The following is a 17,147-nucleotide window of genomic DNA, read 5'->3' as shown; positions in this document are numbered from 1 at the left end:
TTTTGAAAAATGTCATCGAGCTTCATCCCAGGAACCTTTCAGCCATTGTTGGCCATTCACAAGACTCTGGTCCGTCGTTCAAGTCCCAGACTCAAAAACAGAGTCAAGTCTGCTGGGCTGCCTTTTCAGCAAAACAGAATTAACGAGAGACACAGTGGTCTAGTGGTATGGTAATTAACGAGAGACACAGTGGTCTAGTGGTATGGTAATTAACGAGAGACACAGTGGTCTAGTGGTATGGTAATTAACGAGAGACACAGTGGTCTAGTGGTATGGTAATTAACGAGAGACACAGTGGTCTAGTGGTATGGTAACTAACGAGAGACACAGTGGTCTAGTGGTATGATAATTAACGAGAGACACAGTGGTCTAGTGGTATGATACGCCGTATATGGTTGGTGATAAAAAGGTGGTAAGATTGCCTCTAGTAAATATACTTTGCTTGTGTCATGTACAAACTGTTATCACTAAATGCCAACTATGACTGGAAGATGTACATCTATATTCTTTAGGGAGTTGAAAAAGATCCTGGCTATTAGCAATAAGACAAGAATATAATAAGAGAAATGCTTCATTGCTGTAATAGAGCAGAACATACCATATAGTCATGAAAATGAAAACATAATAACAATCCTATCAGATTTAATTTTTTATTCTTTTTAAACAACTCTCTCGAATATATTTCCTCTCATTTCAACTTTCAACATAACTGTACACTCTGGAATACTATTTACAAAGCAGTGAAGCTAGCTAAATTTCAATACATATTTACAGCAGGTACAACATCTATCTATGAAAATAGGTAATAAGTACAACGTACCTGATAAAATATCTACCTGTATAGGTAATATTTACCTGTATAAGTAAAATATCTATCTGTACAGGTCAACTTTTCCACGTATATAGGTAAATTTCTACCTGTATTGGTGGGAAAGTATCTATCTGTATACTGTTATAATTACCAGGTGACAGAATATTGATACAAAAAATACCTGTGAAAACACAAGTAATTATACATACCCACAAACACAATCATCTTGTTTTTATCTGTTTGTCCTAATAGCTTAATGTGTTTCTCGGCAAATAATCTTCCTTTTTTCTTTCTTTTTGACAGATAGATCTGTTTTAGTTATTTTTCAAGTTTCAAAAAGCTCAAAAATTCTGTAAGTATAATCATAAGAAATGAAATTGAAAATTCATAAAATTGTTGTTTAGAGAACACATTTTTGTCTCAGTTAATTGTTAAAGTAAAAAGTAATTATGTCTGGAGCGACAAATACCTTTCATAAAATGTGTGATTTAATAGATAATAATGATGATATCATCAGACACAGTGAATTCCTCAAAAAGAGAAAAAAAAAGAAAAAAGAAATTCATTGAGGATTTAAATGAAAACATTTGTTTTCTGAGAAATGTTACTTGATTCTATAAAACTGGTTTCAAAATTAAGAAAAAAATGATTTTTAACAAGCGCTACATATTATGAAAACATGATTTTTTTCCTTTCAGGGTGTGATTATTTTCCATTTCTGTATCCCCTAAATTATAAATTAAACTCACTTTCATTCTGAGTCTCAAAACAAATCACACTTTCACAATCATTCATTAACCTATTCATCAAACTACATATCTTTCACTATTTATTTGATAAAAACCTTCCGATTTGAGTTGAATTTTCAAATTTAACTTTAAATACATACACAGGAATTGATGTCAAATTTGGCAAGTGACGAAGAAACACACGAATAATAAAACATCTTAAAACAATAAAATCCAATCCAGATCATCGGAGTAGAATTTCTATAAACAGATCAGATCACAGTATCCAAACATACAGGTTTACACTGATCATTAACTCATATCATCATATTTCTAGTCATTGATTTATAGACAATCTAACACAACTGCTTGTGTAATATTATAATCTTTAAAATAAAATGACTTTCTAAAATTTCACTTGAAACAAGCTACATAAATTTAGCACTACACAAGCATGATTCTATTGATCATTTGACAGAAGCATGGACAAATGTTTTCACAATATTTTTCCTTATAAAATGAGAAATGATGGAAGGACATCCTCTACCTAATTCTACATTGTAAATTTACAATATCATAGTTTTTTGTGCACGTAAGTTTCAATAGGGTGACACTATAGTGTTGCTAACAGCTTCTTCTAATAAAAAAAATTGTTGGATATTTGCAAACAGGAATTGGCATATTTGCATCTATAAAATACAACATTTATTTTGTGTTAAGATTTCAACTAAGCTTGAAAAAAATTTACATCTTTTCCAATATACTCTTTGGAATTTTTCACTTGAATTGCCTAACAATATGGAGCATTCATGAAATGTGAACCTTTATAAAAAGGACGATTGCTATCCTCTTGAAACTGAATTAGTGCCTGTGATGTGTAACTAAAATTTACTTAAGCATACTTAAGATCTCAATCAAAGATAAAGTCTGGACTTAAGATACATGACTGCATAAAAAATAAAAGTTCTGGTGTACAAAATTAACTAAAAAAAAAATGTTCGTAAATTAAGAAAAGTTAGTGACGACTACTTCTCTGATTTGGTTTCCATTTCTCAAAAAAAGTACGTGAATGGGAAATGTTTTTCACGCGTTGCTACAGTTTGGCAATGGAGAGTACAAGTATTTATTTACAAAGCTACTCAAAGGAAAAATGCAACATTGAAATACAACTGGGCTATATTTGTGAATCAATCTAATACAAATTAAAGCTTTTAATTAAATACATTGTTAACCAATACATGAAATGAAAGACTGGAGTTTTTTTTTCTATTTCTACAACAATGAATGTGTATTGAACAGAGCTCTACAACCATACAGATCACCTCCTATCAGTGTTCAATAGTCATGGCATCATTCAAATATCATTATAAAGTTTTTAGACTGTGAAAGCACAAATGATATCTCACTCCACACTGAAATGACAGTATCAGCTGATGCGATGGAAATCACATTTTTTTGCATTCCTTCTAAACGATATAATGTAAATATATTCAGCCCTAGCTAAGGAAAAAAATCCTTTTACCCGTTAATGACTGGAGCAACGTTTCCATACAAACGATATTGCATTGTACTTTAAATTTTCACATAAAGTTAATAGAAAAGTTTGACAATACCAAACGATTCTCCAGCAAATTTGACAGATATCATCGTGGTAAAGTTTGAAAAGCTAATAATCTGGTCATTATTTTTTTGAACCCATTTTGTCAGAACAACATTGTTTTCAGATCAGCAGACATGTGGTTTGATCAAATCAAGTGTTTATACTAAGTGGCAAAATCTGCTTTTCTAAACAATTTTCAATTCCTCCAAATAAAAGTCATGATCAACATTGATAACTTTTGTGGCAATGTCTTCACAATATGTAATTAGTGTAACTTAGTTATTAAAGGAACAAAGTATGATTTAAATGTTACGACAATCAGCATCTGAGAATTAATTTTTCCTAACATTTAAAAATCTGACTTCATATCAAGAATTGAAATTGTTCTTTTTGACAAGTTGGAAAAACTTTTTCTCTTCAAAGGCAATGATTTCAATGAAGATACTGGAAGGGAACAGTCAGTTTTTTGACAAAATCCAATCTAAATTCGAGCAGGCAAACACTATCAAGCATGCCATCACAGGGGTAGTAACAATGCAATGGACACATCCAGACCCGAAGTGCCTGGACCAAATGTTTTCAACATTTTGTCTGTCTTCAACGCCAATAGGAAAAACATTCAAGCACACCAAATGAAAAATATTGCATTATCTATATTCTAACTTCACGTCTATTAACTGTTTATCTGAAAAAAATAGTTCTTGATCAACATTATCATTAAGTCAAGGGCAAAGTTATTATCAATTATGAAAATTTTCTAACAATTTCACAATTTGTCCAGGAGAGAATTTATTATAGACATGGCCTGATTTTTTTTTTATAAAGAACTTAACATAGTTTTGGCAATTTTCTAGTTTTTATTTACAATTTCTGAGACAAAATATTCAAATTTACCATCATATCCACAGAAAAAGTTTATTAAACCTACAGGACTTAAACAAATATTTAAATGGTACAATCAGTAAAAGTATGAATGGTAAAATAGGCTGCTGGCCAAGAAATATGTTGACGAATACTTGACCTCAGTGTGTCTTTAGTCAAATATTCCTTTACAATAGTCACTACCTTATACTTAAATGTTAAAAAAGAAAAAAAAAACAACTTGCATGCACTTTTCAACACAAATGTGCATTTCATCCCAATGAATATGAGAATAATGTATACATTGGGTATGATCATATAAATAATAAATATCACATTATTTGGTTTATCATCGGTCATACATCACTGACTTCCTGACACACACATCTCCATTTCGATGTAATCACAGTTCACTGGTTATCAGTAGCCATGTTTTGCTTGTATCCAATTACCTAGCTTGGATGGTCACACATCACTCGTTATCAGCAGCCATGCTTCACAGACCCCTAATTACCTAGCTGGGATGGCCACACATCACTCATTATCAGCAGCCATGCTTTACAGGTCCCTAATTACCTAGCTGGGATGGCCACACATCACTCATTATCAGCAGCCATGCTTTACAGGTCCCTAATTACCTAGCTGGGTTTGGCCATACATTACTTGTTATCAGCAGCCATGTTTTACTGGCCCCTAATTACCTAGCTGTGACAGTCACACATCACTTATCAGCAGCCATGCTTCACTGGTCTTTCATTGGCTAGTTCCAGTAGCCAGGTAATGTTATAACCTACTCATTCAATTTACTAACACCAGTAATCATTTCTTTCTGCACTGTCAGCAGTTTTCTAAAGTACACTTCAGCTTTCTTACAATCATTGGAATCATGCCACTAGAAATGTGTCTGTGATTCAACACTGACTACACTAACAGAACAATTATTGTTTCCAATTAACGACATATCAACACTCTTAAGCGACACCTACTGACTGCTGACACACAATAAAGACTGTTGAGGGCCTAGTACTGACCACAGACATAAATTACAGACAGTGGAGGGTTCCTGCCTGACTGCTGACACACAATAAAGACTGTTGAGGGCCTAGTACTGACCACAGACATAAATTACAGACAGTGGAGGGTTCCTGCCTGACTGCTGACACACAATACAGACTGTTGAGGGCCTAGTACTGACCACAGACATAAATTACAGACAGTGGAGGGTTCCTGCCTGACTGCTGACACACAATACAGACTGTTGAGGGCCTAGTACTGACCACAGACATAAATTACAGACAGTGGAGGGTTCCTGTCTGACTGCTGACACACAATACAGACTGTTGAGGGCCTAGTACTGACCACAGACATAAATTACAGACAGTGGAGGGTTCCTGTCTGACTGCTGACACACAATACAGACTGTTGAGGGCCTAGTACTGACCACAGACATAAATTACAGACAGTGGAGGGTTCCTGTCTGACTGCTGACACACAATACAGACTGTTGAGGGCCTAGTACTGACCACAGACATAAATTACAGACAGTGGAGGGTTCCTGTCTGACTGCTGACACACATTACAGACTGTTGAGGGCCTAGTACTGACCACAGACATAAATTACAGACAGTGGAGGGATACTTACTGAACACTGATACACATTACTGAATACTGAGGGCCTCCTACTGACCGCTGACATAAATTAATCTGTGGAGGGCTCCCTCCTGACCGCTGACATAAATTAATCTGTGGAGGGCTCCCTCCTGACTGCTGACATAAATTATTCTGTAGAGGGCTCCCTCCTGACCGCTGACACACATTACTGACTGTTGAGTGCTTTGCCGACAGAACCATTTCTGACTGCGCACTCTATCACATTGATATACTGTCTATACAAGTCTCGTAAGTCCTGCATCTGTACTGACTGTAGTGCAGGTGGCCGTGTCTCATTTGGCGGATCAAACAGCTTTGACATGAAATCTTGTAGCTTTTCAATTTTCCGAGCTGTGAAATAGAAAATATAGGTGTAATCATAAAACTGCAGGTAAAACAATGGCTGACAAACTTCACAATGGCTGACAACCTTCACAATGGCTGACAACCTTCACAATGGCTGACAACCTTCACAATGGCTGACAACCTTCACAATGGCTGACAACCTTCACAATGGCTGACAAACTTCACAGTGACTGACAACCTTCACAATGAATGACAAACTTCACAATGGCTGACAAACTTCACAGTGACTGACAACCTTCACAATGGCTGACAACCTTCACAATGGCTGACAACCTTCACAATGGCTGACAACCTTCACAATGGCTGACAACCTTCACAATGGCTGACAAACTTCACAATGGCTGACAAACTTCACAATGGCTGACAAACTTCACAATGGCTGACAAACTTCACAATGGCTGACAACCTTCACAATGGCTGACAACCTTCACAATGGCTGACAACCTTCACAATGGCTGACAACCTTCACAATGGCTGACAACCTTCACAATGACTGACAACCTTCACAATGGCTGACAACCTTCACAATGGCTGACAACCTTCACAATGGCTGACAACCTTCACAATGGCTGACAACCTTCACAATGGCTGCCAACCTTCACAATGAATGACAAACTTCACAGTGACTGACAACCTTCACAATGGCTGACAAACTTAATAATGGCTGCCAACCTTTACAATGGCTGACAAACATAATAATGGCTGCCAACCTTTACAATGACTGCCAACCTCCACAATGGCTGACAAACATAATAATGGCTGCCAACCTTTACAATGGCTGACAAACATAATAATGGCTGCCAACCTTTACAATGGCTGCCAACCTCCACAATGGCTGACAAACATAATAATGGCTGACAACCTTCACAATGGCTGACAAACATAACAATGACTGACAAACTTCACAATGGCTGACAAACTTCACAATGGCTGACAAACTTCACAATGACTGACAAACTTCACAATGACTGACAAACTTCACAATGACTGCCAACCTTCACAATGGCTGACAAACTTCACAATGGCTGACAACCTTCACAATGACTGACAAACTTCACAGTGACTGACAACCTTCACAATGAATGACAAACTTCACAATGGCTGACAACCTTCACAATGGCTGACAACCTTCACAATGGCTGACAACCTTCACAATGGCTGACAAACATAATAATGGCTGACAACCTTCACAATGACTGACAAACTTCACAATGACTGACAAACTTCACAATGACTGACAACCTTCACAATGGCTGACAAACATAATAATGGCTGACAACCTTCACAATGGCTGACAAACATAATAATGGCTGACAACCTTCACAATGGCTGACAACCTTCACAATGGCTGACAACCTTCACAATGGCTGACAAACATAATAATGGCTGACAACCTTCACAATGGCTGCCAACCTTCACAATGGCTGACAACCTTCACAATGGCTGACAACCTTCACAATGGCTGACAACCTTCACAATGGCTGACAACCTTCACAATGGCTGACAACCTTCACAATGGCTGCCAACCTTCACAATGGCTGACAACCTTCACAATGGCTGACAACCTTCACAATGGCTGCCAACCTTCACAATGACTGCCAACCTTCACAATGGCTGACAAACATAATAATGGCTGACAACCTTCACAATGGCTGCCAACCTTCACAATGGCTGACAACCTTCACAATGGCTGACAACCTTCACAATGGCTGACAACCTTCACAATGGCTGACAACCTTCACAATGGCTGCCAACCTTCACAATGGCTGCCAACCTTCACAATGGCTGACAAACTTCACAGTGACTGACAACCTTCACAATGGTTGACAAACATAATAATGGCTGACAACCTTCACAATGACTGACAACCTTCACAATGGCTGACAAACATAATAATGGCTGACAACCTTCACAATGGCTGACAAACATAATAATGGCTGACAACCTTCACAATGGCTGACAAACATAATAATGGCTGACAACCTTCACAATGGCTGACAAACATAATAATGGCTGACAACCTTCACAATGGCTGACAAACATAATAATGGCTGACAACCTTCACAATGGCTGACAAACATAATAATGGCTGACAACCTTCACAATGGCTGCCAACCTTCACAATGGCTGACAAACATAATAATGGCTGACAACCTTCACAATGGCTGCCAACCTTCACAATGGCTGACAAACATAATAATGGCTGACAACCTTCACAATGGCTGACAACCTTCACAATGGCTGACAAACATAACAATGGCTGACAACCTTCACAATGGCTGACAACCTTCACAATGGCTGACAACCTTCACAATGGCTGACAAACTTCACAATGGCTGACAACCTTCACAATGGCTGACAACCTTCACAATGGCTGACAACCTTCACAATGGCTGACAACCTTCACAATGGCTGACAACCTTCACAATGGCTGACAACCTTCACAATGGCTGACAACCTTCACAATGGCTGACAACCTTCACAATGGCTGACAAACATAATAATGGCTGCCAACCTTCACAATGGCTGACAAACATAATAATGGCTGACAACCTTCACAATGGCTGACAAACATAATAATGGCTGACAACCTTCACAATGGCTGACAAACATAATAATGGCTGACAACCTTCACAATGACTGACAACCTTCACAATGGCTGACAAACATAATAATGGCTGACAACCTTCACAATGGCTGACAACCTTCACAATGGCTGACAACCTTCACAATGGCTGCCAACCTTCACAATGGCTGACAACCTTCACAATGACTGACAACCTTCACAATGGCTGACAAACATAATAATGGCTGACAACCTTCACAATGGCTGACAAACATAATAATGGCTGACAACCTTCACAATGGCTGACAACCTTCACAATGGCTGACAAACATAATAATGGCTGACAACCTTCACAATGGCTGACAAACATAATAATGGCTGACAACCTTCACAATGACTGACAACCTTCACAATGGCTGACAAACATAATAATGGCTGACAACCTTCACAATGGCTGACAAACATAATAATGGCTGACAACCTTCACAATGACTGACAAACTTCACAATGAATGACAAACGTAACAATGGCTACCAAACTTCACAATGACACAAATGTAATCATGACTGCCAACCTTCACAATAAGACTTATCAAAGTTTGGGGAGTGCTCTGGACTCACCAGAAAAAACCTGCCATAATTCCTGACAGTTCTGCTGATCCATAGTAATGTTAATTCCATAAACCAATAGTATGCATGATTTGTCTGACTGATAGAATTTAAGATCCCTCAATTGACAGTAGAAGGTGAAACGATTTTCTACATGAAAATTGTTTTCTTGGTTACTTTAATACAGTAAAACCCAGCTAAGTCGAACTCCTCGGGCCTGTGTCAATAGTTTGAGGAATACAGGGTATTCCAGTAATCAGAGGTTGGTCAAAATGTAGATCATGTGTGAGATATAGTCTGTACCACAATGGTATGTCTCTGGTCACAGTAAGTAGTCATCAATCCGTTAACGAACAATTACACTTGATTGAAGTCTTATAGAAGCGAAACATCTCACACATTTCGGAATCAATACCCAGAACTACTGTAAAAAGTCTCATTGATTAAAAGTGTATAAATGCCCCTTGGAAAAAAAAGTCGTTACAACGATACATCAGTAGAAAATCATTCCTTTAATAGTGTGTCATTTCGTAATTTGGTTTTACTGAAATAAAACTTCTGGTATAATGTTACAATATTATTCAATATTTTAAGTCAAGCTAAACCACGTGTGTACTAGAAAGGTAATGATAAAATTACTGCATAAGGTGTGAAGTATCAGCCCAGGTAGGTAAACCTGTCGTTAATTCCTTAACTGGCTGCTGTCAAGTCGCACACCTGTGTAAACACATGGCAGTGATCAGAGCCGATCAGCTCACGTTAACGCAGTCAAGTGTGACACAGGTGGATTACATGTTCGACGAAAACATGGGAATATACTATGGTAATATTAGGGAACAGGGATAAATATGAGTTCAACGAAAAGGGGGTATTCGACGAATAGCGGTTCAAGGAATCTGGGGTTTTATAACATAGAATATATAAGGAAACGGTAGGGACCGAGCGGGCAGTTCGACAAATACGGGGTATTCGAGGAATGCGGGTTCGAGTAAGTGGGGTTTTACTGTATATTTAATCCACTTGGTACCTATTTTCAGGGGTTTATTCTCAATTCATTTATCAACTTTGCAGGCTCATCAATATACAGTTAAATTTCCATTTCAAATTCAATGAAATTTTAAAAAAGCTTTGGAGATAAAGAAGTTTGACTTTGTGTTATTGACTCACCACTAATCTCCTGTCCCAGGAAGGCACACCACTTTTCCCGTACTACTTCCATAGCACAAGTGTCCTCCTGTGAGGACGAGTGTGTCATTGGTTGTAGGCATGGTAACATATGTGTGTTCATCACTTGTAGCGTTTCCGTTACATCATCCTGCTCCTCAAAACGAGCTGCCATCACAGTGTTAAGTTTCTGAAGGAAATAAACACATTTCAATAACCAACAATATTATATACAGGGTAAGGTCTAATTAAAGTTATCTTGTTGTTTCTTCACTAGCTTTAACAATGAAGAGCATGACATTTACATAAATAAACAGCAGACTACAGTCCCAAACCGAGGGCTTGATAGATTTGGATCCTGCAAATTGTTCCAGATTTTTGTTTATGTTTCTAGAATGAAATTGCAAGGACTGGTTATAATCCAAATGTCTATACAATTTTGTTTTGTTTCATATTTATTATTTACTGATAAAAAAATCTTACACTCATCAAAGTATAGTCACACCTCACTAAAATCACATGGGATTTTTCTCTGATGGACAGTCTAAGGGAGACAATTTTAACCTAGGTATAAAGACCTATGAAAACATGAAATTAATTCACATTCCATAGTACTTATAAACATAACCTCACATTTCTATAAGAAATGGGTAAAAACCTTTGTCTTTACAAATAATTTCAGGGCTGTTTTAAATTTGTGATGATTTTAGCAAACATTCAGATACAATTCTTAATCTTGATATTTGATGCAGGCCAGATTTTTTTAAGCCAGACTTTTTTTTACAATTTTCCGCCTCAAACAATCAGCGCATAAACCAAAACTTCTTTCTTTCATTTGTAACAAGATTTCTCTCCCAAAAAATAGTTTTTCTCACCCTAAAATAATTTTTGTTCATTTTTCACAAATAAACATAACAGTTCTCCAGAATAACATTTTTCATCCTTTTTTCATAATACTTGAAACTTTTAGCACAGTATCACAATGTTTTTACTTTTTCCACAATATTTGTAATATTAAAGTCATGTATGGTCTTACCAACATACAGTGCCGTCTATAGTACATTAAAAGTTTCTTAGAAAGTCCTCCCTCAGGTCCAAAGTCACTCAAAAGTTTCCGATTATCTTCATAGATGTGTAGGAAGTAAGGCATCGCTTTCTCATAGCTGTGAACAGAGAATATTTTATTTTTTTTAATAATCACATCAGCACAGAGGAATAATTTTTATTTATTAAATAATTACATCCACACAAAGGAATTATTTTTGTTCACTAAATGAATATAAAAGTGATTATATACTTTCAGGTTAATTCTTAGCTCTGAATTTTAAATTGATACCCACAAAACAACGGTCCAATTTTAGAGATCTGCAGTCCATGGATAATTTAAAAATGTTTTGTTCTGTATTCAATTACAAGCCTTGTATATTTAAGATTGTTTACAGTATTCAATAACAAACCTTGTATATTTAAGATTGTTTACAGTATTCAATAACAAACCTTGTATATTTAAGATTGTTTACAGTATTCAATAACAAAACTTGTATATTTAAGATTTTTTACAGTATTCAATAACAAACCTTGTATATTTAAGATTGTTTACAGTATTCAATAACAAACCTTGTATATTTAAGATTGTTTACAGTATTCAACTACAAACCTTGTATATTTAAGATTTTTTACAGTATTCAATTACAAACCTTGTATATTTAAGATTGTTTACAGTATTCAATAACAAACCTTGTATATTTAAGATTTTTTACAGTATTCAATAACAAACCTTGTATATTTAAGATTTTTTACAGTATTCAATAACAAACCTTGTATATTTAAGATTGTTTACAGTATTCAACTACAAACCTTGTATATTTAAGATTTTTTACAGTATTCAATTACAAACCTTGTATATTTAAGATTGTTTACAATATTCAACTACAAACCTTGTATATTTAAGATTTTTTACAATATTCAACTACAAACCTTGTATATTTAAGATTTTTTACAATATTCAATAACAAACCTTGTATATTTAAGATTTTTTCCAATATTCAATTACAAACCTTGTATATTTAAGATTGTTTACAATATTCAATAACAAACCTTGTATATTTAAGATTTTTTACAATATTCAATTACAAACCTTGTATATTTAAGATTTTTACAGTATTCAATAACAAACCTTGTATATTTAAGATTTTTACAGTATTCAATAACAAACCTTGTATATTTAAGATTGTTTACAGTATTCAATAACAAACCTTGTATATTTAAGATTTTTTACAATATTCAATTACAAGCCTTGTATAAGTTTTTTAACAGTATTCAATAACAAACCTTGTATCTTTCAGTTCATTTCACAAAGGTCATGTTCTTTTATCTCTAGTCAATACACAGACTTACATATTAATGAGACAATTGTTATCTAATGTAAACATACAAGTTTAAACAAAAAAATCATTTTATTGCTTTTTGGAGCTAATTGTTGCTTGTGTGTATATATATATAGTAATTATCAACAGGGTGCTAATACATCATTGTTCTAACTTGCCAAAAAGTGACAATGTTCAAAATCTCATTAGGATAAATTAAATACCTTTACATTACAAATGTATTTCATTGTTAAAGATGTAAAATAATTCAAACATCACTTTCAATACTATAAAATAACCTTTTTAATTACATTGAATTCATAAATTCCTTTATAAAATGAATGTTTAAAGAACTAAAATAAAGACTCACTTTTCCTCATTGTAGTATCTAACACCTTGAACAAACCAGTAAACAATCTTCCGAAATTTGTCATATTTTTCATGCCAAAGCTGGAAATATAACAAACAGCATATTAAAAAAAAACATTTTTATCAGTTAAATACTATATATGATTAAAATTTCACTTCAGTTTAACTTTCGCCTCCAGGACCAAAATGTTAAGTAACAGAAGGCCTCGTGTTAGCTGTATTTCTGGGAGAAAGACAGACTTTTTCTGTGAATATGTTTGTGAAACTTCTTTTTTCACACTAGACTTACAGTGTTTGGTTTAAAGAATATGACTAACGATTGGCATCTTCGTTTCATCCACTGAGGATTTTAAAAAATGGTGACCTAAGTGTAGTAAATTTTTGTTCCATTACATTCACCCTCCCTCTTCATGAACAAAAAGGGTGAAAATACAAAAGGGTTGAAAATTTATCAGTATACCAGTATTGTTTGGCTGTAGTTTTAACTACCTATAATGTAACAATGTTACATGTATGAAGTATTGGATGAAGACTTGGTAGAATTTTAAGAAAGGTAAAACATCAAGTTTTATATAAAACAGAACTTATCACAAAACTTCTGTTATCATCCTCGATACTCCAGGAGCAACAATCACTTCCACTCTCTCCATCCCATAAAGGTGTGACACCCACCTTCCTCCTCGATACTCCAGGATCAACAATCACTTCCACTTTCTCCATCCCATAAGGTGTGACACCCACCTTCCTCCTCGATACTCCAGGATCAACAATCACTTCCACTTTCTCCATCCCATAAAGGAGTGACACCCACCTTCCATGCCAGTACAATATACTGTTATTCGACCCCCACGATTCGTCTGGTGTATACTATAGAACAAGTCTTCTCAGTTTATAGAGACAGTGTTCTACATGAAACCTTCAAACCATGAAATGTCACATGAATACAGAGATTGATAGTGAGTGTAACACCTGGAGTATTGAGGATGCTTTGTTGTTGAAATACACCTGTCACAAGGACTTATCAGTAACCTGTCTGACCTCTCTTGAAGACTTATCCGTGGCCTGTCTCGAGGTCTTATCCGAGACCTGTCCGACCCATTTCAAGGACTTACCCGAGACCTGTCTGACCCATCTCAAGGACTTATCCGAGACCTGTCTGACTCATCTCAAGGACTTACCCGACACCTGTCCTGGTCCAGCTTGTCACTAGTATTGACTATCCGTAGGGCTGTGTTCTTCAGTGCTTTGTATCTGCAGAAGAATAGATCTGGAGTGAGATTTCATATCAACAACTCGTCTGTACATCTGTACAAAATGAACTGTAAAATCAGATCATTTAAGATTTCTATTTTCTCCATTTTTCAAAACACTTTTTCATGGACATTTGATTCTGTGGATAAAGGTCAATAAATCTACTTATACTAATCATGGCAGTTCATGGACACATGGACACCAACAAATGAAGGAAAATAATATCACACCAGGACTCTGACACCCCATTATGGGACTGGGGACTGGGGACTGGGGACTGGGGACTGGGGCCCGGGGCCCTTAGAATTGGGAAAAATAGTGGCATTTCCCTTAGAACTTGGAAACTTGGGGTCTAAATTGGGAAAAAAAGATATTATTTTGCATTGGGAATTCGGCCCCAAATCTGGCAGATCGAGAGCCCTGCACACTGATCACCAATATCACTGTAGAGTAAACCATAATCATAAATAAATCAACATTACATCTTCAGTGTATTGATCATAATTGTCCACTAGTATTATATAGACACCAAAGTTAATAATTTTGACAAAAATTCCCCTCCTTTACCTCTTCTTCGATCCATTCCTTGTAGAACAGACATAAATATGTTCTGACAATAATTCCCTCTCTATCTTTCACTTGTCCCTCCTTTCCCATGTAACATACCTATGAATATGTTCTGCCAAAAACACCCCTCCAGGTACCCCTCTTTACTTCATTCAGGTAATCCATGCAAGAATATATTCTGCAAATAAATCCCCTCCAGGTACCCCTCTTTACTTTATTCAGACAATAAATCCCCTCCTGGCACCTCTCTTTACTTCCACCCCTGTAATCCATCCAAGAATATATTCAGACAATAAAACCCCTCCTGATTCTTCTCTATAGCTCCACTCAACTGTAGTAAAGACACCAATAAATTTTGCAATTAAAACCCCTCCGGGTATCTCTCTATAGTTCTGTCCCTCCTATATACAGGCAGTGATTTATTTTGCCAATAATATCCGTTTTGTTACCTCTCTTCGCTGTCCAGAAGACCACAGTAAGCCACCTGTTCACACATGATTCTGTGACACACACGCTTTCCTGCGTTACAGGCTGTGAGGTACACTAGAGGGTGCTGTAAACGAGGATCTTCCATTGGTAGTTTGGAAGAGAGACTCCTAACCACTTGATCCACTCGCTTGAGTTCACACTCTATCACCTGTTAATGGAGTTGTTTGCATTGATAATGATGCAGCTAAAAAATATACGCTTTCTCTGTGTCATTTAAAAATTACGTAAAACTGAAAAATAATGACAAATATTGAATTGTTAATTTCCATTCAGGAAGAGTTACATTTTCTATTTTTGGATTCTGCTTTTCACATTAAATGGCAAAAGGACAAAATAGCAAAAATGAGATATTCTGGTTAAAATAGCAAACTACAACCAGGAAAAATAAACTTGTAAATTTCCAAACGATGTCAAACTTTTTAATTTGAGAACATATGAGGTGGTCTGTCAACATACATTGACGAGGGATGGTTCAGTATCCTTGATATTAAAGGTTTCCTTGTCCACCACGCTAGCTACAGCCTCGGCAGTGTCTGCCACAGAGAGTGATGCGTGAACGGCAGGGTAAAACACTGTGGATGTCTGAGTGGCCACTGTACTTGTACTGGCAACTGTAAACATAAATGTGGCTTCATTTTAATACATAAGTCTTAACTGCTAGCCGACTAAATGGTGCCTTTTTAATAAGCCATCACAATCAACACATTAATGAAATGCCACATCCTTGTATCATAACTATGAATTCACAGGCAAAATACTTTCACAGGTTATATCTTAATTTTATCTATGTAGCTAATGAAGAAGGACTTTAATATGCAAATAATTCTTATTCATTTCCACCACAATCAAATATATACAGAACTCGCTCCGGCCACAATAAATATATACAGAACTCGTTCCCGCCACAATCAAATATATACAGAACTCGCTCCGGCCACAATAAATATATACAGAACTCGTTCCCGCCACAATCAAATACATACAGAACACGCTCCGGCCACAATAAATATATACAGAACTCGTTCCCGCCACAATCAAATATATACAGAACTCGCTCCGGCCACAATAAATATATACAGAACTCGTTCCCGCCACAATCAAATATATACAGAACTCGCTCCGGCCACAATCAAATACATACAGAACTCGCTCCGGCCACAATAAATATATACAGAACTCGTTCCCGCCACAATCAAATATATACAGAACTCGCTCCGGCCACAATCAAATACATACAGAACTCGTTCTCGCCACAATCAAATACATACAGAACTCGCTCCGGCCACAATCAAATACATACAGAACTCGCTCCGGCCACAATAAATATATACAGAACTCGTTCCCGCCACAATCAAATATATACAGAACTCGCTCCGGCCACAATCAAATACATACAGAACTCGTTCTCGCCACAATCAAATACATACAGAACTCGCTCCGGCCACAATAAATATATACAGAACTCGTTCCCGCCACAATAAATATATACAGAACACGCTCCAGCCACAATAAATATATACAGAACTCGTTCCCGCCACAATAAATATATACAGAACTCGTTCCCGCCACAATCAAATACATACAGAACTCGTTCTCGCCACAATAAATATATACAGAACTCGCTCCGGCCACAATAAATATATACAGAACTCGCTCCGGCCACAATAAATATATACAGAACTCGTTCCCGCCACAATCAAATACATACAGAACTCGCTCCGGCCACAATAAATATATACAGAACTCGTTCC

The 17,147-nt window shown here is 36.3% G+C and overlaps 1 protein-coding gene across 2 annotated transcripts in view; it reads right to left on the bottom strand.

Annotated features, from left to right (window-relative positions):
* Nucleotides 1-636: 636 nt before the first annotated feature.
* Nucleotides 637-17,147, bottom strand: part of LOC132544529 (ubiquitin carboxyl-terminal hydrolase 25-like) — a 39,774-nt gene continuing 23,263 nt past the window's right edge. For both annotated transcript variants that reach the window (XM_060208142.1, XM_060208150.1), the window contains exons 18-24: nt 15,853-16,007; nt 15,357-15,544; nt 14,268-14,340; nt 13,091-13,170; nt 11,391-11,517; nt 10,358-10,544; nt 637-6,001 (exon numbers count right to left, since the gene is read on the bottom strand). In XM_060208142.1, coding sequence (XP_060064125.1) covers nt 5,817-6,001; nt 10,358-10,544; nt 11,391-11,517; nt 13,091-13,170; nt 14,268-14,340; nt 15,357-15,544; nt 15,853-16,007 — 995 coding nt within the window. In that variant the 3' untranslated portion in view covers nt 637-5,816. The remainder of the gene's footprint in view (nt 6,002-10,357; nt 10,545-11,390; nt 11,518-13,090; nt 13,171-14,267; nt 14,341-15,356; nt 15,545-15,852; nt 16,008-17,147) is intronic.

This window comes from Ylistrum balloti, unplaced genomic scaffold, assembly GCF_031769215.1.
Source record: "Ylistrum balloti isolate Yb309-2 unplaced genomic scaffold, AGI_CSIRO_Ybal_v1 Utg369588, whole genome shotgun sequence".
Classification (NCBI taxonomy): Eukaryota; Metazoa; Mollusca; class Bivalvia; order Pectinida; family Pectinidae; genus Ylistrum; species Ylistrum balloti.
The sequence above is the reverse complement of the archived record's forward strand: the minus strand, read 5'-3'. Positions and strand labels throughout refer to the sequence as shown.